Below are 22991 nucleotides of genomic sequence, written 5' to 3' on the forward strand. Positions count from 1 at the left end.
GTGGCGTTAAATGAAAATCTGTAATCTCTGAGGTGAGATACACTAACCATTTAGCTGCTCGGCTGCAAAACAACTTTTGCGGTTTCACAACACTATATCTATTTGCACGTGTAAGCCGAATGGCAGTTGAACCCCCTGAACCCACACAGTGTCACAGCGGTTGTTCTCTGTTAGAAGATCATATCTGTCACTCAGGGGCTCTTGCTCTGATTCCCCCAGTGGCCAAGCACAAGGTTCCTCCTGTGACCTCTCCTCCTCCCCTCATTACCTCAGGAGCAGGGTTCAAAGGTTGAAGGGGTCTCGGGCCGACTCTGTGAATGTCTGCAAACGGTTAACTAGGTGATGGTTACATAGTGACGGAGGCTGAGGACACAAGGTCTTATTTAACTCTTTCCACTACTTTCCATGATTCCACCAGTGACCCAAAAAAACAAAGCTCCTTCTTCCTCCAACTTTTTTTAAAACATTAATTCAACATTAGTCCCACACGATCCTAATAAAACCGCAGAGGTAGAATTCACTAGATGTGAGTGGCAAAGTGACGAACATGCAGTTAAGGTTACAAAAGCTCAACAAAAGAAATCTGGCACAGCAATCAATAAAAGCAAGGACCAGCCATCCAGAAATGATGAGCTTCATAGGGCTTTGAGAAACATATACAAACACACCATCATCAGCTAATTTCAAATTTCCTGCACAGAAGCTTTAATCCAAATATAGGACATTTAGTCTATCCAGCATATTTTATCCTCTTATTTTAATAACGGCAGGCATGCAAACCTAAACATCTCGAGGCAAATACCCATGACATTGACTGGAATGTCTGCTAGTAGACAATGGAAGCTCAAAACAGGAGCCTTATGTCAGGAGTCTCCAAAACAAAGCAATGCTGTCTTCCAGTATTGTTTTCAGGCAGCTGGGGTGGTACTCCATTCCTGGTTGACCTTTCACACACCATGCCTCACAGCCTACAGTATTCTCAGCTAACCAGCCTCATCCATCCCAAATGTTCTGGGTTTCCATGGAAACCACAAGGTGAGTTACGGCAGCGATAGAAACGAAAATAAATTGTTTGCACTTGGTCAAACAGGTCCCTCGAGAGCTTCTTGTATCAGCGAAGACGTGAATGTTTAAGATACGGGGGAGCACAAAGAGGCACAAGTGCACAAACGCAAAAGCCTTGATACACGTGGGTGTTCTTGATTGTATTGCCGGCTGCACACGAGAGGATAACTGGTCCAATTTCGGTTCACCGTTATTATCTGACCAAATGATCCTGTAGTGTGAGGAGGTCACAGACATAACCTAATGTCAACAACTTAATCTGAGCCTCCATGATTTTGATTTTGAGGACATTTTTTATTCCAAATCCGGGAGAGTATAGTATGAATTTAACAGTTATAGGGCGAACAGGAACATGTGCGTGTGTTTAGAAGCAAAACATGTCTGCCTACAGCGTAAATAAGACTGTTGTTTCCCTGTAGGAAAGGTCGACAAACAGGAATAATGGCAACAGTCAAAGTGTGAAGTAAAAGTATGTGTTTAAACAGTGTGTATCCCTGCGTCTTGACCGAATCGTCAATGCTTCTCACGATAAAAAATCAGTTCCACGTGTTGCTATGTCTGTGGTCGCCAACGTTTTTAAAATCAATGGATTTGAAAATCCTCTCGTGCACAGCAGACATTATAGATTTACTCCCGATCGACTGGACCAGTTAATGTCAATTTGAGCAAACCCAGACCTGGGCCTTGTGTTCCGACGCACAAATAAGAATGAGGGATAGGACGGGATCAAAGCAGGAAGTACATTCCTCTTTCTGAAAGCGTGAGGTCAGGTTGGATGGCTGGCAGACGCTAAAAGAAGCCACGCCACACAGTACAGCACGGCGTGATCTAACAACTGCCACCACAACGTTCTTGGCGTAGAGGAGCACCACAAAGTGAAGGAGAAGAGCGACAGAAAGGACTATAATTTGACACAGAAGAGGAGACAGAAAGAAACTGAGCAAAGGAACATGATCATTTGAGGATGGAAACTGTCTGTCTCCCCTCTTGTAGGACAGGAGCGCACAAACAAGGAGCTTTTAGAGAATCAGTATCTTACCCCATCAGCAGGGCAGATGTATGACACTCTGAGCCTGCGATTAAAGGGCAGGTTTGCTACTCAACGGGCCACACTACCACTTCACATGTCATCTGACATCACCCACGCACTTATTCAAAGAGCCAATCAGGTGCACCCGTCACTGCCTTCCTGACTTCACCCAGAATTTTCAAGACCACATCAGGGAAGGGAAAGGCCCCACCCACGCTTGTGCCAGACGGGGGAACGGAGTGGGTGTCATTTTCCAGGACACAGCAGATGAGAGGGGGTGAGGGACCCATCCATTTCAGTAAGCGCTGAGAGCAGCTTGTTTCTCTTCTGTCTCTTGGAGGTTTTTCAGCAAACCAATGCACTGGCACGGCCAATGAAAAGAGGCAGTCATCAGAAAAAAGACAGGAAGTGAGAAAGACAGTAGGCAGAGAAAGTAAATGCGGTAAAGATAAAATGATGACAGAGAACAACTGTTTCTGTGAAGATACACTTTCTGATTTGTCTCATAAAATTCACGTCTTGTTGATGCAGTGAAATTAATAAAAAGTTTGATATGACGCGAGAGGAAATTTGGTGTTTTCTGCTTCTTATTCACGAGATGCGATTCTCCTCTTCTGCCTCATCTATATCTGACTTCAGGAGCCTCTAAGAAGCAGGGGGCCCCTACAGCGATGTCTGAGGCGAGCCTGGAAGTGGTGATTTCCACAGAGCCGCCCTCATCTTCACTCCTTCAGGCACTCGTGCTGTCTGGAAAACAGGTCATTCAAGGGGAATATGCACATGGAGGGGTATGCATGCAATGAGTGCAGCCATATTCAAGTCAGATAAATACCATGTGAACACACGTATGTGTGAAGCCACATCCGCAAAGGTGATGTTCCTTTTGTTTTGTTGTATGAGAGGCTCAGTGCAGAGGTCCACATACTCCTTGATTTGTTGCGCGAAATAAGTTGCTAAAACCAATGTGGGGCAAATTGATTGAAAACGTTCAGATCAGATTCAGATCATGACAGTATGTCCACCGTAAATCCAGGACAGTATAATCTGAGATTTGTCCTGACACAGCCTGGCCCTCATTACTCTCGAGTGCTTTTTAGCCTAAATTTATCACTCACTACATCCCATTTTAAGGAAGATCCCGTTCAGATCACGTTCAGAGCACATGCATCCAGATCCCCTTCACCTCGCCACAATCCTTCACTTGAGCTGCCAAATCTTGTTTAATTAATATTTTTGACCACCTCATCTTTTGTTTCTAAGAGTGTCTGCAGAGTTCACAAATGGGCAAAGCAGTTTTTAAGCGAGGGATGGGTCAGCAGAGCGAGCTGGGGAGGTGACATCAAGGGAGATACCAATTATAGCTCCCTGTCCCACAGCGTCGGAGCCCACTAATACGCACCGTGATTACCATCCTGGCATTAGAGGCAGATGTCTCATTTCCACCCAGATCACTCAAGAACTCTCCTTGGAAAATAAGGAAATTAGAAGTCTGAGTGCTCGCAGGGATGTTTCACCCTCCTCCTCCTCCTCCTCCCTGCAAATGTGACCCAATTTAGGGAGCCAAAAAAAAAATCTAATGTATTAACTACATAAGCTCTGCATCTATATCCGTGGATGTTTTACACCATAATGTGGAATCTCAGAGCTCCACAGCAGATGGAGATGTTGCTGAATGTATTTCCCTGCCTATGGTCTGCTGCCTGTCATACAAATCAATTCCTGTAGCCACGTGAGTCTGATCCTGTACGTGATCACATTTTGATGTAGTGCACAAACTGATTGGAGATGGATGAATGACCCTGGTAGCAGCGATCGCTCCCTGCACATGGTTCTTCTTCTGTTCTTGTCTACAGCTTATTGCCTCCATATCCAAACAACATCCATTTGGTCCTCACATTAGACTAAATCATTCTCCTCCTGCTGGTCCTCCATCATCTCCCCTGCTCTCTCCGTCCTATCTCATCTCTAAAATGCAACCAGGAGCATCAGTTTTCTCCACCTTCTCCCATCCCCCATGCACCTTGGGGCTCTTGTTGTTGCTGTACAGCCTTTTGTCTTTATAGTATCATGGACAGTTCCCTTTTAACTTGTTAAAAGGGCGACCTCCCAACCCAAGGTCCCAATCAATCGCCCTCGAGCCTAAATCAATACAAGCGCCAGATGTGAAAAAGAAGCAGCCTCTACTTCATGATGAGGTTTAATATATCTTGCACAGAACACACACACATGGGCTGGACAAACACACATGATCTCACACACACACACACACACACACACACACACACACACACACACACAGTCAAGATAACACAAAGCGTATTAAATAGATGTGAGGTTGCTGATCTGTTTCCTGCTTGAGCAGGCAAAGGTGATTTAAAACGCGATTGTCTCGGCTGCTGATCTCTGATATGAGACTGAATCTCATTACAAAGGTGAATCCCGTAGGAACTAAGCCTCATATTTATTTTAAACACACACACTTTCATTTTCAGTATACATACTCCAGCCCTAACCTGAAAATTTAATGACTTATGATTTAGGGACTTGCCTTTTCCCGATTATAAGGAAAATCCCCATGCGTAGATAGGTTGCCACAACATGAGCAATTGCTAGACAAACACAGACAGACAGACAGACAGACACACAAACACACACACACACCTTCAGCTTCTGAACCAGACAGACAGTCTGTATCAAAGCAGAGTGCAGGGGCTGTGAAGGAATGCCAGTTAATAAAGTGGGCATGAGCCAAAGAACTTGTCGACCTCTGAACTCCTGATCCATAGCTGCTGCTGCACACAAAATAGAATCAGAAGTAGACCAAAGAAAGGGACCTCCATTTATGGATAAAAAGGCCACAAAGCGTCCAACCTGACCGAGCCTGAGGGTAGGAGGAGGTGAAGGGGTAGAGAGAAGGAACCCTGTGTTTGGTCGGGGAGGTGTGGGACGGCGAGTGGTGGGACAACACAGAGACAGTGGGACGAGTGGTGGGACGATCACAGCTCTCCCTTTGTGTCTGAAATCTGCCTCTCTGGACATTCCTCAACACGAACTGACGGCTTGAGCATCCTTGGCGTTACTTCCAAGTTTCGACTCTTTGTGTCCTATGAAGTGAAATTTGAAAACTTTGTTCCACAGCCAACACAGTCATAAAGCCACTGACGCTGGGTGTGCATCTGCTCTTTTACAGCTCAGATATATGAGCAATACCCCCTCCCACGCACCCACGGAAAAAAAACCTCACCCCCCCCGACAGCACCACACTGCCCTGTCATCTTAAGTGTCCGTCTCTGGTGCGACCGTCATTGGCCTAAAGGCAACAAGCTACAACCCAGGACGAGGCTGGAGAAACAAAAAGTCAAACCTCCTCCTGGATTTAAACTGATTCTCATATTAGCTCTTCTTTAACTCCCAGATGCATTCACTATATCCTCTGACCTAATCTTCAATACTGTCATGTGTGGAGGGAGAGGGTACAGTCAATGAAAACTGACCCACATGACAGCAAGGGCCAAAGACTACAAGCTCCACAAACACAGGATCAGTTCACCAAGTAAACACCAGCATCGTCAGAAAAAACTGCTAACCTGACTGAGAAATCCCCCGAAGTGTCACTTTTTTCTGTCTTTGCAGAGAGCTCCTTTTCTTCTTCTACTCCACCTTCATGTAAATCGATAGATCGAAGAAATAAAGAAATACAAAACACCCAGCAGTCCCTGCTTCTGTCAGCTCCTGTTTGATGGAGGCCGGCCGCACGTCAACATGTCGAGTGGCAGAGAGAAGGAGCCTGCGCCCCCGATCAGGCACGGAGATACTGCCGGCGTTTTCATACATACAGCACAAATATCAGCTCCCAGCCAGCTCACAGCACACACACACAAACACACACACACACACTGACTCAGTTCAACTGGAGAGGGAGCCTTACTCACTAGCTCACTCCCTCCTCTCCCTCTCTTACTCTCTCTCCCTCTCTCTCTCTCTCTCTGTTTTGCTGTCACTACCATTTAACATGGAGGCTCCACCCAGTGGTCATTCCCTTTTTCTGCCTCCTGACTCACAAACGCATGCACACACATATACAAGTCTATACAAATCAATACAAATGGTCCAGAATACTCAATTTGTCTAAGATCCAACCGAAAGTGATTTGCACTTTATTTAATATATTTTTATAAAAATAGTTTGAATTGCATTCGTGATAAAAGAAAGCAGAGATTTCAGCTTTGTAGCTGCCTCTGTGCGCTCTCATTTTTTTTTTTAGCTCCTTTGCCTTGTAGCCTCTTGAAATTCAGCCTGTGATGTTCTTAGTGTCTCAATCAGATGGCTGAGCAGGTGGCCACCGGTCATGTCTGATCGAGCAGAAAACCGTCCAATAATCTCCAGCCAATCGATCAGGATGTCTCTAATAATAAACAAAAATTGACCGACCCGATACCCACACAAAAACATACACATAGGGTTTTAGAGGGCAGGATTTTGCACATTTAAGACTTGAGGACGATAAAAAAATCTGAATTCGCCTCCAACATCAAACATAAGACGAAAGACATCAGCGTTTAATTAAGATGAGTGTGAATTCTTTGGACACATCTGGTCAGGGAGTCATGAGCTATGTTAGGAGTCAGCACTTGAAGCCAGGCCTGCTCTGCCCTGACCAGTCATACGAGCAGTCATACTATCATTTCTACCTCAAAACTCCACATTAACAATGGAGCCTTTGCTGAAGACAATCATGTATTTTTGTCATGTCCAGGATGGTGTCTGAGCATCATCCTCACGCTAATGATGCATGCCCAAAAGACTGCACACTTGCCTCGGCAGCACAGAGCAGACGGGAGCACTCATGTCTGCGTGATGCAGGATGAGTCAACCTGGAGCCCTCTGCTGTGCTGACTGAACTCTGCAGTCCCACAGTGACGGAGCTTCCTCTGACTCATGTCAGTATGGGATCCATGTGTTTGTTGACAAGTCATGATTTATATCCTGCATTAGAAAGCTGTATTTCCAAGTAAAATATCTACAGAGTGTTTCAACATTAAACAGCAACAGTACAGACACAAACCTCAGAAAAAAATATCTTTGTTATACCAACATTTGAAAATTTCAGGAAAAAGTAATTTCTGCTTCTTTATGATAAAAGGAAGTTAAAGAAAGTGATTTAAATCTGTCCCTGTTCACCTCTTTTATAGATTGTATGTGTTTTATGTGTCTCGTACGTTTATGTAAAGCAATTTGAATTTCAGTTGTGTCAAAAATCTGCCATAAAAATAAATTCGCCATGCCCTTTTCACTACGGAAGTTACAGCAGGCAATAATCTAACAGAAAAAGTTGCGACTGGAAAAACCTGTTTATTTGGTCACACAACTGCTGTCGGTGCAGTTGTTACTCTTTTAAATACAGATAAACCCTCGCAGATCAAGATCAGGTGCATTGTTTCTGTTGTTCTGGGAAAATCACATGGAAATTTCACATTAAGTATGGAGCCAGTATTCTGTGGATCAAAAACTTTTCCTTTCAAATGAAGCAACATCTCATTTGAAACAGGCTCATCTGCTGGAACACAGTGGTGAATTTCCATGATAACTTTCCAACTTGCAAACCACATGTCTCTGAGTTTTTGCTTTGTTTTCATTTGAAAAAAAATATTTCCCAAAAAGAAAAAATAGAAAAATCTGAGAGAAAGACAGGAGCTTTTCTTTCTGTCTTTCTTTTTTGTTCTACAGCACGAAACAATGTTGTTGAAAAAAATAAGTAGCTGAAGATAAATCTCTACCCTTATTTTTCACCATTGCTTCTCCTCTGTATTTTCTTCAACCAAGCAACATACTACACATAAACAGACAGCTTCCTGTTTACACCTGCACACACATGCCAAGTGTACGTGAATGGTCTGGTGATATTTACATGTGTGCTTTTATTGACTGAGATTTATTCTGAAACCATTTAACACTCGTCTGGATTGAGATTGTTTTGAAATGCCATTTTAAACTTGAGTCACAATATTGAGTCACCGAGGACAGAGAAGGCTCCTCAAACTGAAAATGACCCAGTCAGACCCCAGGAGAACAATGACCCCCCCCCCAACAGAGTTCACAGTCAGGCTGACCACAGTGTTAACGCTGCTGGGAAGGAATGCTGGGACCAGAGGATGTGACAGGGTGGGAACTGGAGCTGGAGAATGTATAGCTGGACCAACCACCACACATACTGCTTTAGTGTAAAGCAAACATACAGATGCTTCCACAGCCCAAACATCCTGCAGCTGCGCACACACGCACACACACACACACACACACACCAACACACACCCACACACACACACACACCAACACACACCCACACACACGTACAAGCCGTCATTATACGCACAAAAGCTTTTTTAAATAATCTCCATTCTATTTCATTGGCGTTTATCATCATTTAATGTTTTGATGGGCCAATGTGGACCTGTCTTATTGTTTTTCCTCAGAAGCGGAAGAGTTATTTCTATCAACAATGAATGCTTTTGTCCTCTGATGGTATTGGCCTTGATTGTTATCGGGGCTGTGCTACTGTCAACATCCTCCCTAACCAGTAAGAACACACACACACACACACACACACACACACAAACACACACACACACACACACACACACACACACACACACACACACACGATGGGAAAGGTGAAGGAACCGCAAATCTTTTTTTCCCCTTTCATCTCGTCTTGTGTTAAATTTTTCTGTAGCAGAGCAGTCGAGAAAATGTAGCCCACACACAAACTGCGGGGCGTCACTTTCCATCGAGCATACTGTCAAATTCTCAGCTTCCTGTTTGTGAGCTGTTAGATCAGAGGAGTGAAAGCTGTGGCTGAACCCTCCCATCCTGTGGGAAAGGCAGTAAAATAACCATTCTTTCTTACTTTAAACCTTCTAATCTATCACAACACAATTTGAGTGGAGCAGAAAAACCAACAGTTACAGAACGGTTCCAAGAAAGCAGCGGGAAAAATTTCTGCTAATCCATGTCAGGAGCGAAGCATGTAATGTCACACAAACATGCTTTCAGTTTTATGTCTATTTCCTGACATGCAAACACAGAATAATGCTGAGTAGACTATGCTGCTAGAGAAAAAAACAAAACCCAGAGCTGCAAACTCATTCATTATGGTTTCACCAGCAAGCGCCCGTCAGCAGCCATTTTGAATTTCTGGGCCTTATCAACACAACAGCTCACAGAGTTTTGTCCTTTATGAAGAAAATGACTCTAGGCGTGTCTATACCTGCTGCGGACAAACCTGAGACACACTCAGATCAAGTCTGGAAGAGAAGAGAGGAAAATGAACAGCAGGCTCAGACAGACGGAGAAAGAAAAGCTGTATGCCAAACTCTTATCTACAGTATTGTCTCGTTCAAGTTAAACGTTTAGGACCAGATGATATATTTGTGGAACACAGAGGATATGGATTGTCCCTGGCCTGAGACAGATCGACAAAAAGACATTCATGCAAACCAGTCATTACTGTCAACAGTGTACAGGTATTTAGAGCTCTACAGGTAAATCCTCCTGTTTTCATGACAGGCAGCAGGAAGTTTCAGCAAGGCCAACAAATTACAGTTGCATTTGTTAACATAATCTGTTAAGTATTTCTTAAGTTAATCAACTGATAATTTAGTTTATAAAATGTGAGAACATTTCCTGGATCCAAAGTTGAGGTGAAGAATCTCAACTTTCTACTGAAGATATTACTCCTTTATTAAATATTTTGAGGATCTGTTCATTCTCTGTATATTAAGTAATTGGTCTATTTTTTATATCTTGAATAATCATTCAACTAGCTGATTTATAATAAACTACAAACTTTTAAAATCTTTTAGAAACAAAAAACACTATTTGCTGAAACACCTTCAGAAATTTTAAGTTTATTACATTGTAATGAAATTAATTTATTATTTAGCCACTAATGAAATAAGAGCAAAATTCTGTCTCTGGCAATATTTGATGGGCAATCACAATTTTATTTCATTCTCGTGCTTTCCATTATTGAAAAGTGATTAAAAAACAATGAATACAGTTGAATCCCACAGGTATCTTTACGTTACCATGCTATACCTGTCCTAAAAAAGTTCAGCGGTGCAGCCTTCTTTGAGTTTCTGAGCTAAACCAAACTTTAAAAACTTTAAAACATTAAAAACTTACAACACCCCGATGAACTGCACAGTAAATACTTTTGTGTATTGCTGGAATTATAAAACACTGGCCTGGGTGGAAAAGGAGGCTGCAACTGATACAGAGTGAAGGCGAAAATGTGATTATGGGGAGAGGATGATGGTTATCAAACCAACGGGGCATTAGTGCCAGGCAGGGCACATTGTTCTGGAGGGCCCATTAGAGCTCTCAGCTCCGCTCATTAGGGAACCATTACTGACTACTACTTTAACTTCCCAGACCACCCACCCCCTAAACAGCAGAGACAAATGGACTTGAAGAGAGAATTGACTGTTCCCCCCTTTATTGCTCTCTCTCTCTCTCATCTCTGTGCCTGTACAAACAATGCAGCTGTGTGCCAGCCGGGCTGAGCCGTGGGGCTGGGAGGCTGGGAGAGAGTGTGCAAAGTTCTTCCAATCCATCAGCAGAACAAAGGAGCAGCAGCATATAACAGGATCAGTCAGTCAGACGTTCAGCGTTCACTAACACGATTAATAGTGACGCAGGTCCGGGGTGCTGCTAATTAATGCTGCGAGGCTACGGGATGAAGGCGTCACACTCAGAAACAAGGGCTCTCTGTCAGGCTTCTAAGGCTTTTCATGCTAATACAATAACACTCATGTCACAGTCTTCCAATTGTCTTTTTATACAGGTTAGGGCAATGTTACAGCTGTAAGAACAGGCCTCAGAGGGAGAAATGTCACTTTTAAACAGAGGTGAGCAATTTAAAAAGCAGGGATCATCAAGAAAATTGAAGTACAACATTTAAAACAATGTGTTGCCTCCATGCTGACACTGCAGGAGCGAACCGCCTGCTCTCACACCTGTTGCTGCCCTCACTGAAAACTGACACTGGGGATGTTCCCTCTGAGGCAAAAGCTGTTCAACTGTGACAGACTGCTGCATGAAAGGCTGAGCTCTAACTATGATACCAAACTAATGAAGAAATAACACATGCAGCTATGAAACAAAAATAATTAAATGTGGCAATACAGAATCACAAATGTTAAATGGTGACAAAATAAACAGGAATTGAGCACATTATGTACACACAAAAATAAATAACTAAGATATCTAGTGACTCATATGGTGGCAGATATGAGAAACATCAGTATCTGCTTTTGTTTATGTGAAAACTTTTAATCCGCAGAATAAACGATGCATCAATTTAAGTTCTATATATTTTTTATTAGTCAGTTAGTTACGCTTTATTCAGTCTCTAAGGTCCATATCAGTTTATTAAATGAAATAATAATAAATGCCAAAATACATCTCTAGTTGTTTATAATAAACATTTATGGTTTGACTGTAAAATATGAAGCCTCAATTGCATTTCTTTGTCCAAACAGATGGGAAATTACATCTGAGGAATCAATGCCAATTGTTTCAAATATATATCAGCTCATTCATCAGTTATTGGAATTTTTACTCCTTGATATCAGTATCAGCTTCTAAAAATACCAAAGCATAAAAGTAGTTTGTTCTCTTATTGCGATACAAATTGCAATATAGTTTATTTATGAGTTGACTTTTTTTGTGTATTTCATATTTTCAGGAATGGCATGAAAAGTTTATTCTTCTAGGAAAACCCCAGCTTTGGATCGTGCACGGATCTGATTGTGAACAAACAAACAAACAGTGATAGTCCAAATGGCAGAGGAGTAAACACTGTAAACATGGCCACACGCACATGAGCCAACTTTACGCACATTTGGTTCCTGAGGTTTAGTTTTTGAAAAGCTGAAGACGCCTCGCACATGATCAACATCTCAGAAATGTGTTTTTCACACGTTCCTGTAAAGAAGTGAAAAAATGTCTCTCACTCACCGATCCCGTCTTCCGACTTCAACACCATGATGTCTGTCTGTCTGTCTGCGTCTCGCACGTCCGCAAAAGTTTCAGCCGCGTCGGAACTTCTTCGAATATAACCGAGATTATCGATTATCGACAAATGTATAGTTTTCTTGAAAGTTTCTATTATGGAAATCAACAATTCCTCTGGTTGGTGGGTTGTCGGGAGAGTGTCGACAGACTGAAGGAGTGGTCTGAAGAGACGGAGGACTTTAACCAGCCAATGTTTCCTGTGCGAGACTTTCTGTCAATTCACCAAACACAGACACGAGGAGCTTCCCTTTCAGACTTTCATAATAAAACCCCCACGAACCAATTTCTTAAAACTGGCAGTCCTGCATGTTTCCATTGTGAGAAAGAGCACAGGCTATTTGCTCTAAGTGCTACTGATTTTTTTGACTGAAGTTTATCATTTGTTACAATTTACGGAGCACTAACACTCAAATTGCAATCACACCTCCAAAAAGTGGCAGATGCGTGTGTTAACGAGGTCTAAAACTTTACCCTGCATGTGTTTATAAATTATAAACGATAGAAAAAAAGGCTGAAATAAAATTCTTAAGAGGATTCAGATTCAACTGCATTAAGATGTAATAATATAGAGACATATCCATTGCCGTGACAATTGCTTCTACAGCAACCTGAAAATCATCATCATAATAATAATAAAACATTTCTATTCAGAACTTTTCTTACACAAAGCACAGATCAAACAAATAAGCACGTGGTATTGGTTTCCTACAAATGTGGTTAATTCCTTACCGTATAATTATTACTATGCCTAATCAGACTTATGTTGAAGGAAAGCTTGATCTATATCCGGTAACATTCCCCTATCTCTGCGTTCCCACCCTGTTGCCCTCGGCGCTCTCTCTCTCTGTGTCACACACACACCCTTCTGTTGAAACAGGACTGAGTGGGGGCAGGGAGAGTGTGATTAACACACACATATAAATATTGCAAATGAACTGCAACAGTAGATTAGATATATAGTGTGTGTGTGTGTGTGTGTGTGCGCGCGCGCGCTCGCGCGCGCGTGCATGCGTATTTAAAAGGGTCAGGAATTGTCCTCCCTTGATCTACTGACTTAGATCAAAGTCAACCTCCAGAACAAACTCTGGAGTGTCCACCGTTATGGATGCCGCCTGGAAAATCCCAATCCCTGGAACACAGTCACCATGGGAACCATCAGCCATTGTGTGGGCTTGTGTGTGTGTGTGTGTGCGTGTGTGCGTGCAGTCAGACGAAGTCCACTGTGACACAAGTGAAAGTGTGGTGTCACCCTCTCAAGACTGCAAACACATTCAGTTGGATGTGTCATTCATGGTGAAACTGCTTCTGCCAAATCGTGGTGACACTGAGAAATCTGTTTGTTTTTATATGTCTAATGCAACTTTAACCAGCTTCTCGTCACAAGCATTCCCTCTGGATTTATTGTTTCCATGTTTTAGTCTGGCTCGTCAACACACAGTCACCTATATCTTTGTTAGAAGTGAATTAATCAGCCTGCTGTTTTTATAACAGCTGTGCTGCTGTGAGACAGGAGCAGGCCGAGCTTGTGGCTGCCTGTTGATGAACACGAGGCCAAGAGGAATGCTGTGCTCACAGCCAATGAAAGAGGCCAGGCAGAGGGAGAAAACAGCTCCTCTCTGCTTTTATTTCTCTCTCAGACGAACAATTGGAGAAGACAGGAATTAAGAGCAACTACTGGGCTTCACCTCTTGTTTGAAGACTTCATCAAGACTTCTTTTCTTTGAGAAGAGTTACAGTCTGCACAGCCACTTCATTTAAGGCGCTCCTCTTCAAGCTGTGCTACGTGAATGGCTCGGTTGTGAGGCCCAAACCGCAACGACAGACAATGCGGCCCTTTGTGAAGTGAACCCCGTACACACAAAGTTTCAATTCATTGTCATGGGTTCATCCTTTCCCCAGAGCATTGCTGTAAATCTGTGCAAAAGTAGCTGGAACAAGTGAAAGCAGAGAGTGCAGTGTGACCTTTTTAAATGATTCAAAGATCATGAGTCGATATCAGCACACAAATATATTGTTTGAAACTTTGGTGTCGGCACAAAAACACATCCGACAAATTTATTGAAAACATCCAATCGAACGCTGAATTAGAGTGGAAAGAGGTTTTGATTCATGCATGTTAACAGATAGAGAAGAAACTCTTTGAAGGATTTTCTTCTGCTTTACTTTTTGACAGTTTGAAACAGGAACACCAAACAAGTTAAAGTCATACATGTAGGGCTGGGCAATAAAACATTATCAAAATATAACCTTCATCAAGAGCAATATAACAAACATCCGGTATTTATTGATACAATACAAACACAATGTGGAGGTATAACACGTCACTGATCAAGTGTTTGATAATGTGTCGTAATAATTATAAAAATCTACAAAATCAATATGAACATTTTTTTAAATATAATTTTTGGTAATGTTAATTGGTAATTGTTACAGGCTTATAAAGTGCATACTCTATAAACTCAAGCAGATATGAGCCTAATCATATCATCAGTTGTCTTGTACATGCGAAATCTCCCTCCGCACATAGACCAAAACAGGTAAAGTGATCATATTCTGTAAAATCCGTGGAATGACCCTTTACATTGAGGAGACTTCTCACTGGTTCAAGCTGTGTGCGCCTGAGGCAACGCACAGGTCAACTCTCCACAGTCATCATATCACTGAACCAGCACTGCTGGGACAGATCCTGCATTGAGATAGGCTATGTGACATTGTTGAAGGTCTGAGTTCTTCTTCTGTGTGAGAAAATAACCTGTACTCATCCTATGAGATGCCAAGAGTGACCCCTGCTGATCATTTGTAATACTTACAGCAGGAAAAAAAACTGAAGCAACATGTAGGGAAGCTTAAACATTAACCTCAACCAAAGGGTTATGTTTTTTCCATTTGTTTTTTTGTTTGTTTGTGGGCGGAATTACGTAAAAACTACCAGACGGATTAGCACAAAACTTGGTGGAAGGATGCAGTTTGGGTCAGGGACGAACCCATTCAATGTTGGTGTGTATCTGGTTTAGGAGGCAGATCCAGGAATTTATTCATCTGCTTCTTGAACATTGCGAGGATTTCTTGACCATTCCACTTTAGTAGTTCATACGCTGCAGGGTGTTGGGTCATTTCACATGACATGCCATTTTTTTTCTCTGCCTCTTTCACAAACAAACAACAACCTTATACAAGACCAAAGAGGCTTATTGAGAAACAGGAGCTTATGTGTGCATAGCAGACATTCTTCGGCAAAAGCTGTTGCTGGTGTTTTATTGCCCCATGCATGACTAAATACACGAGCTGATTTCAAAAGTGCTGCTCTGCTGACAGAGGTAATGAGACCTTTGGATCACCCATCCTATAATTTCCCCTGCAGTTTGATTGCTGACCTGAGTCATGTAGAAATATGAGTGTATATTTAGCTTTAATGTCACTTTTCTTATAGCATGCTCTTCACATATCTTGAACAGTAAATTTACTTAATGTCAGCCTGCAGCAGAGCTCGCTTCTGCCCCTGCACATATGCATGCAGGAAAACTGCTGTCAGAAGCTGTGACTGTGCAAATCAGCTTTAGGATGAGGATGCGAAATGCTGCGAGCACCTGATGACAGCTGAGTGTCTGGCGAGTCACTCTTCCTCAGGCCAGGCTCACAGCAGCTTGCACGGCATTTATTGCTGCACTTGACATGATCACCCAACACAAGCACAACCACTGCATTGGAAGACTGACGGCTGATAGAGCGATCATCATTGTTCATCAGCTTCTGCTGGGAGTGTGTCTGCAGGCATGTAAACACAATGTCTGCACAATCACATAACAATAACAGGACTAACAGTAAGAAGAGTCATGTTGCCTTGTCATTTTATCAACCTTCACTGCACCATCCTCTCCTTTACAACAAGCTGATTTGGCAAATATTCCCAAACAAGCAGCACTGCTGCTGCTGCTGCTGCTGACAGACTTGTTTGTGCTCCTAAACAGCTCAGTGCGTCCTCAGCTGCCCCTGGAGCCCACATGACTAATTTCTACTGTCAGAGAATCCAGGAAAATCCTGGGCACACCTGCCCCACTCAGCAGATGCGAATGTGTGACTGACCACAACCATCCTGTGCATCAATCAAGCTAAATTAAAAGCATGTCTCCGATAAGCTTTGTGTCCCATGAAGATCAAGTTGGCATAAGAGTCACAGGAACATTTAAAGTTGAGCTATTCCCCTGAGAAATATCATGACAGAACTTCTCTAATAATTACATATTTAGAAACGCTATGTAATCGTGCTGCTGCTACAATGTGATGGTGCCAGTTATAGATGAGTCACATATGAATCACTTACATGATTCACGGTTAAAAGCAGAAACACCACCGTCCACCCTCTTCCCACCATTAGAGGTGCAGAATCTATTATGGCTGCCACCACAACATTAATGTTATCACAGTTTATGACACGTGCCGGTCGGGTGACAGCTGGAGTGAATGTGTCGCTTCATGTACTGGACTGGAGGCTGAATATTTAACTCAAAAACCAGTATAAAATTAAAATACAATTTGTAAATTCAGCCACTAGGGGTCTCTCAATCAAAACAATAACAGTAGACCCAGGTTGAAGACGACGTGAAGCAGCACGGGATCATGGGAGTTGTTGACTGATGATAGTCTACCTGACATGACTCAGGAGCATATCATCTTCACAGATGAGGTAATGTGTTCGAGTTTTATTCACGTCACGCAGCAAATGAAAATGAGTAATCGTGATCCATTTACAAGTGATTGTTACAAACAGTGGAAGGTAAAACAGCTAACTGGCTATAAGTGTATTTTTCCTCTGTCATATGTCGAAAGGTTACAGCAGCGGCAAGGTAAACAGACACGATCCAATCGAAAGGCGACCAAAATGAACTGTCCTGTTGCCTTCTGGTCATTTTGAATGAATTCGACCTATTTAGCATAATTTTTTTTGTATTGTTCGGTGAATCGGTGGAATGCTGATGCTAACAGAAGAATCTGGATCACTTCCCCCTCTTCACTTTTCATGAGAATTTTCCTATCTTTTCACGTACATCCCTGCTGCTGATTCAGGCGTTCTTAAAATCACTGAGACAGCACCGCTTCCCCATTGCTACACACTCAGTCAGCTGATTTACCACAACCCCAAGAAGCCGCTTAAGTCATGTCAACACTTCAAGGTAATACAGCTGCAACACCTAACAACCAACCAACCCCCACACACACACACACACACACACACACACACACACACACACACACATTATTACCAAAGAATTAAAGAGTAAATCCGGACACATGGGGACAGACGGTGAGTATAAACACTCTCCTACTGAGACTTAGCCTGTTCCTCCATTTGTAATTAAACTGGGAAGCACTGAAATCTGTTTATCCAGGTTTAGGAGGTCATCTCCCGTAAAAACAACCCCGCCGTCCCGGTTATAGAAGGACACGTCAACTATTAAGAGGAGAGAAAGGGGATATTCTGTTTTTGGATCGACTTTATGAGTGAACACAGTCAAATGAGTTTGGCTGTGAACGTGTGTGAGACCTGCTTAAGATTAGATCTGCTCGGTTGAGTAATTACTTTAGCTCTGCCTCTCTCAGCATGTGTGTTTGAGTGGGGCAGAGGTTTAAGTTGAGCTAAATGAGGAATCCTCATTAAGCCATGAGAAGCTCCCACTATTTCTGTCCAACTGTCTGTAATAGATGGTATAAACATGATCACTCAACACTTATGGGATGCCAACAACTAAACCAACAGAAAAACAACCTCAAGGCGATGGAGCTTGCACCACATGGATCACAGGTCTCTATATTTTACCTGGAGCTTGTTGGAGGGGCTTCACAGCTGGACACAAGAACGTCTGAAGACTGGACATGCAGAGTTCACTCACTGTCCCCATAGCTCCAGTGTGGACTGCGTGTGTATATGTCCAAAGTTGCTCCCTCTCGAGTCACACTGAGGTGGAAGAGGGAAGTTGCGAAGGCCCTGACTCTGACGCTCACTCTTAGCTGCTGGCCATTGCATCCGCGGAGGGAGTCCCAAGGGTAAGGTCCTGCTGGGCGTCACCTGTTCTCCCAGTCGGATGAATTCCCCCCTCTCTCCCGGGAGGCCGATCCCTTCACGCTCACCTACTTTCTCTTCCTCCCTCGGTTCGAATGTGCAACTTGCTGAAATCAGTTCTGCTTTTCTCCCAGTTCCCCTTTTGTGCCGGTGTCTCAGCCTCCCTCTATCCTCCTCTGTTTGCTCTCTCTTTCTCTCTCTCTCTCTCTCTCTTTCTCCCTCCCTCTCTCTCTTCCACTTGCACTCTCTTGCTACATACTGATTCAAGTAGATGTGCTTCAACCCAACAGACTGCACATACAAATACAGAAGCCAGGTTGAAATCATATAAAAATGTTCCTTCGAGACAAATCCGTGTTTTCTATGACTCCACCGGACCAAATTTAAAAGCCACCATCACATTGAAAATCAACAGAAGAAATAAAAAAAAAACAATTAAGGATCAATTGAAAGTTTCCCTGAGCACGAGAATCACGGTGAACCATCCCTGCTTCTGTTTTGTGCTGTGCAGTTTTGAGTTCCCTCTACCCTCGGTTGCTTTTAGCTTCTAGTCGCTCGTCGTTTTTTGGCTTCGCAGCATTCTACATAAAAATCAAGATTTCATTGTTGCTTAGCAACGGGGTGGAAGAAATTATTCGCTCCTGGGCAAAACACTGCGAGCCATTTGTTTTGATTCGATTATTTCCGCTGCTATTGGGAGTCATTCACCACGGCAAAATCACATTTTGGGGTCTTGGAGCCATGTAACACACATACACACACACAAACACACACACACACACACACACACACACACACACATTCGCATACAACAAAATAATTGGTCTAGTTCTGGCACAGATGTGCACATAATCAGCAACAACTGATCACTTCCTCCTGTGGAGCAAAGGAGAAATGTTTACCTCCACTCCCGAACCAAGTCCACTCCGCCTGCCACTCTCAATAAGCCTACCTCTCAATCACACACAGCGTCTCCTTAACAACAGACTCCCTCATTCACCGTCGGTCATTAGTAAACTCTTTGACTGTGCCCTCGCTGTCAATCATGCCATCAAGGGCAGCCTTTTGGCAACAGGCCGAGGAGGCAGTGGCTGAACGCGATGAGGTAGCTCTGTCTCTCACTGCACTTGTAGGTTTTTCACATGGGCTGTGACGTCACTTTTGATGTGGCCATCATTAACCCTGGTTAAGTACCACGTGGCCGACTGACCCCTGGGTGAACTGCAGAGTCAGTCCTGGCTACTTTAAAACGCTGCAGCTGCACATCACCCAGAGAAGCAGTAGCGCTGTCACTGATGGAACAGCAGCAGAGGACACAGTTAAGTCAGCACAAATGTTTCCGTTCTCTTTTTTAGGCATGCAGATTCCTCGCCCACTCATAAACTGCCTCAGATAGCATAATTTACATGTTTACACATCTAGCTAGCTAAGTAGAGAGAGAGATAGATAGATAGATAGATAGATAGATAGGTCTATAAGTGCAATTCAATGGCTTATGTGCAATCCATTCCACTGTTTATATTCTTGCACTGGATTATCTTATCTTATTTTATCTTATCTCATCTTAGGTAGGTAGGTTGGTTGGTCGGTCAGTAGTTAAGTGGGTAGGTTGTTGCCAATATTGCCTAGGTTATTTTAACTAAAGCACGAAAAGCACCTGATGCTCTATGTAACAAACCTGTCAGGGCTCATAGATGCCCAGACTGCCCACACTCAATGATCATTTATGCAATAGTCCTCTGAATAACTAGACCCACAGAGATCCGGTTGCTCTGGAGCTCCACTGTCCAAAATACTGATCAAATAACAGGGCTGTCTTCAGTTCCTTTTAGTTATCGTTGTGCAAACATGCCACCAGGTGGACATAGCAGGCAACAACACCCTTATTCTCAGCTTCCTGGAGTTGTTCAGACTTTGCTTTAATTCATCTGTAACAAGTGAAAAGCAAACTCTCATTCAAATCTGCAGAGAGTTTGTTGTTCTGTGTTGGTGGAACTCCCACACCACAGCCTAATGTTAGCATCACCTCCAGTGACTAACACCTGTCTGTGGTGGGGGAAGAACAAGCACCTCTGCTGCTGCTCAACCGAAAACACTCACACCACACAAGGATGAAACTCAACCCCCTAAATATAGGCTGACTGTGCTTAGTGACACCTTACTGTAAAGTTGCAGCACTTCCAGATTTCCATTTGAGCTGCCTGTTCAATGTAAAAGGTTTGATATCCTTCTTTGTGCGCAGTGGCATCATTTGAATGATAAAAAAGAGTTTGTTGCCTGTGTTATCAGGATTTTTATTTCTGGGTTGTGTCAGATGATGAACTCCAGCTCTTTCTCACACTTTGAAGAGATAGATTTCAAATTCTCATTTACGTCTTTTGATTTTTTTGTGTGTCACACTTTGTCTGTTCGGCTGCATGAGTCCACTGAGACTTTGCTGCTGCTGCTTTGAAATTCTTTCTGCGAGTGTGCTTTGAGTGTGAGAGCAGCTTAGTGCCGGAGTAAAACCCACCCTCATCACGTGGGCAGTGTGGCAGGATATCACACGCAGGCCGGTGAAGGAAACAATAATCTTCTACGCATGTCATTCAGCCGAGGAAGGAGGTGGAGGATGGGTCGGACCGAGAGAAGCACTGATAACCACAGCAACCACACGTATACCTGCCACACCCATCAACTTCCTTTTGTGTGTGCAGGTTTCATCATGCAAAGAGGAAACAGGGCTGCATTGACACGTACAGGTAGATGGCAAAAGTACAGCACCGACGCCCTGCAGTTCAGAGCTTTTGAAGCTTGAGCTACACCCAATGAATCCCAAGATAGCTGATGCATCAGGCAGCAGCACCGACAGCAACATCACATTAAAAAAACACTAATTTAGAAGGTTACTGCATGTATGTCAAGGAAAGGCTATTAAACAAACAGATTACACTGCCAGTCCCCTCACAGACAAAACATTTCCTGTTGCATAAGTCCTGTCTACACCAAAATAAAACAAGTTCTGTCTGAGTCTTGACAAAGGATGGGACAGTCTCTGTGCTTTGAGACAGAAGAGATTGGACTTCATTCACATCCACAAGCAGCAGATTTGACTGAGGAAGTGATAGGGACAGTGTTATTTTGCATGTTCTTGGGAGCTTCAGCGTGTCCCTTCTCTTGCTGCCTCGCTCTTTCTCAGATAATTACATAACCATGGAGCAGTTGTTCAGCTGAATTGCAGGAAAGCACTGACAAATAAATATGATTATCCAGCTGTGGGACGGAGGAGACACACGCAGGATGGGCTGTCTGATATTTCAAAAAACTCAGTGAGAAATCCTGCAGATCAATAATCTCACAGCTGACCCAAGATTAGAGTAAAACTTTTGTGCCTTTTCATGCAACCCACAGAAAGCCCACCCTCCTTCTGACACGAGATGAATGAGGCCATTGCTGGTGATTCTATTTTGAGATGCATTAAAGCTCACAGAAAAACGAAACTGTTAAATAATTGAGATGAAGATTCTATCACGGCCTGAGACATGAAGCCATCAGCTCCCTCATCCTGGCCTGACATCACTGGGATGGTCACCCCTGTAGATGACATGAGGTCAGGACATTAAAGATGATTCATCTCAGCAATGAGATCTGTCATGTAAAGAGCCTTGGAGTAGATGCCAACATAGAGAAATCAGTTTGGATCAGCATGAGAACTTTTTCTGTTTCTCGCTGTTTTAATTTCACAGATGTGTGGATCATTCCAGTGTCCACCGAGCTGACAGCTGCAGTGTGATGCTTAATAATTCATCACACAGATCTTTTTATATTGAGCTCCACCTGCACTGGCTTAGGAAACTGAAAACTGCCAACAGTCCTGTCCTGTGCATGGATTCAAATAAATAAACACAACATGGAGAGATGTGAGTCTAGAAGTGTGCCATGCTGTCACTAATGCAATTAGACTGGCATCGGTATGAACACATATCTGGTCGCTTGGCACAGCAGAGCTTAAACACTCCTGCTCAATATAAACTCGCTGGAGCGTGAGAGGCATCCTCTAAATGCCATGCAGGCTATGAGGGTGTGAGGGATGAAGACAAACCGTAATGCTCGCCCTCCATCCTGGTGGTCCTGATGCTGCTGCAGGCGTCACTGCCCTGGGATGTCTCTCGCCAAAGCGCCGGCAGCAATCCTGCATGGACTCCTTCCTCCTTCTTCCTCCCTCCTCCTCTCACCTTCTTCTCTCTTTCCTGACTTGAGACACAGCCTCACCACTTTTCTCAGCTTGTTGATTTGTTTTGTTTTGTTCGACCTGGGCAGTTTCCCGTGCCGTGCCGCGCCGCTCTGTGGATGCTGCTGTGTCTGCTGTCACGCACCCTGATGGTGCACATGCTGGCCCCTCCCACCCCAGGAGTGACGTCACGGTCTCACTTCTTTTTCTTAACAAACTTTGCAGAACGAACCTGAAACTGAGAAGCTTAGTTTAACATTTCATCCATTCATTTACTTTGTGGAACAACAAAACTGAAGGATCATATTTTGTGTAAATTTGACTGTAAAACGTTATTGCACTTTTTAAAGATATCACATTGACTTCTTCTTCCTCATGGTGGTAAATATACATCCAGGATTTCTACGTGGATTAAAAAAAACAAAAAACTTATATAAATATATATATCAAATTATCTAAATGCATATTTAACTTTTCTTTGTGTTTATGTTAAATATACATTTTGATATTTACTACGTACATGACTGTTTAAACCTTACCTTAGTTAGCTG

At 43.2% G+C, this 22991-nt stretch overlaps 1 protein-coding gene across 5 annotated transcripts in view; it reads right to left on the reverse strand.

Moving 5' to 3' along the window:
• cyth1a (cytohesin 1a) overlaps positions 1-22576 on the reverse strand; it is a 37460-nt gene extending 14884 nt beyond the window's left edge. For 2 of the 5 annotated variants that reach the window (XM_020094615.2, XM_069524968.1), the window contains exon 1: positions 17988-18329. In XM_020094615.2, the coding sequence (XP_019950174.1) occupies positions 17988-18069 (82 nt within the window). In that variant the 5' untranslated portion in view covers positions 18070-18329. Of the gene's footprint in view, positions 1-5682; positions 6008-12115; positions 12394-17987; positions 18330-22311 lie in introns of those variants that run through there. The other 3 variants (XM_020094617.2, XM_069524967.1, XM_020094618.2) reach the window with 3 other exon arrangements.
• Positions 22577-22991: the final 415 nt, after the last annotated feature.

This window comes from Paralichthys olivaceus, chromosome 5 (assembly GCF_024713975.1).
Source record: "Paralichthys olivaceus isolate ysfri-2021 chromosome 5, ASM2471397v2, whole genome shotgun sequence".
Lineage (NCBI taxonomy): Eukaryota > Metazoa > Chordata > Actinopteri > Pleuronectiformes > Paralichthyidae > Paralichthys > Paralichthys olivaceus.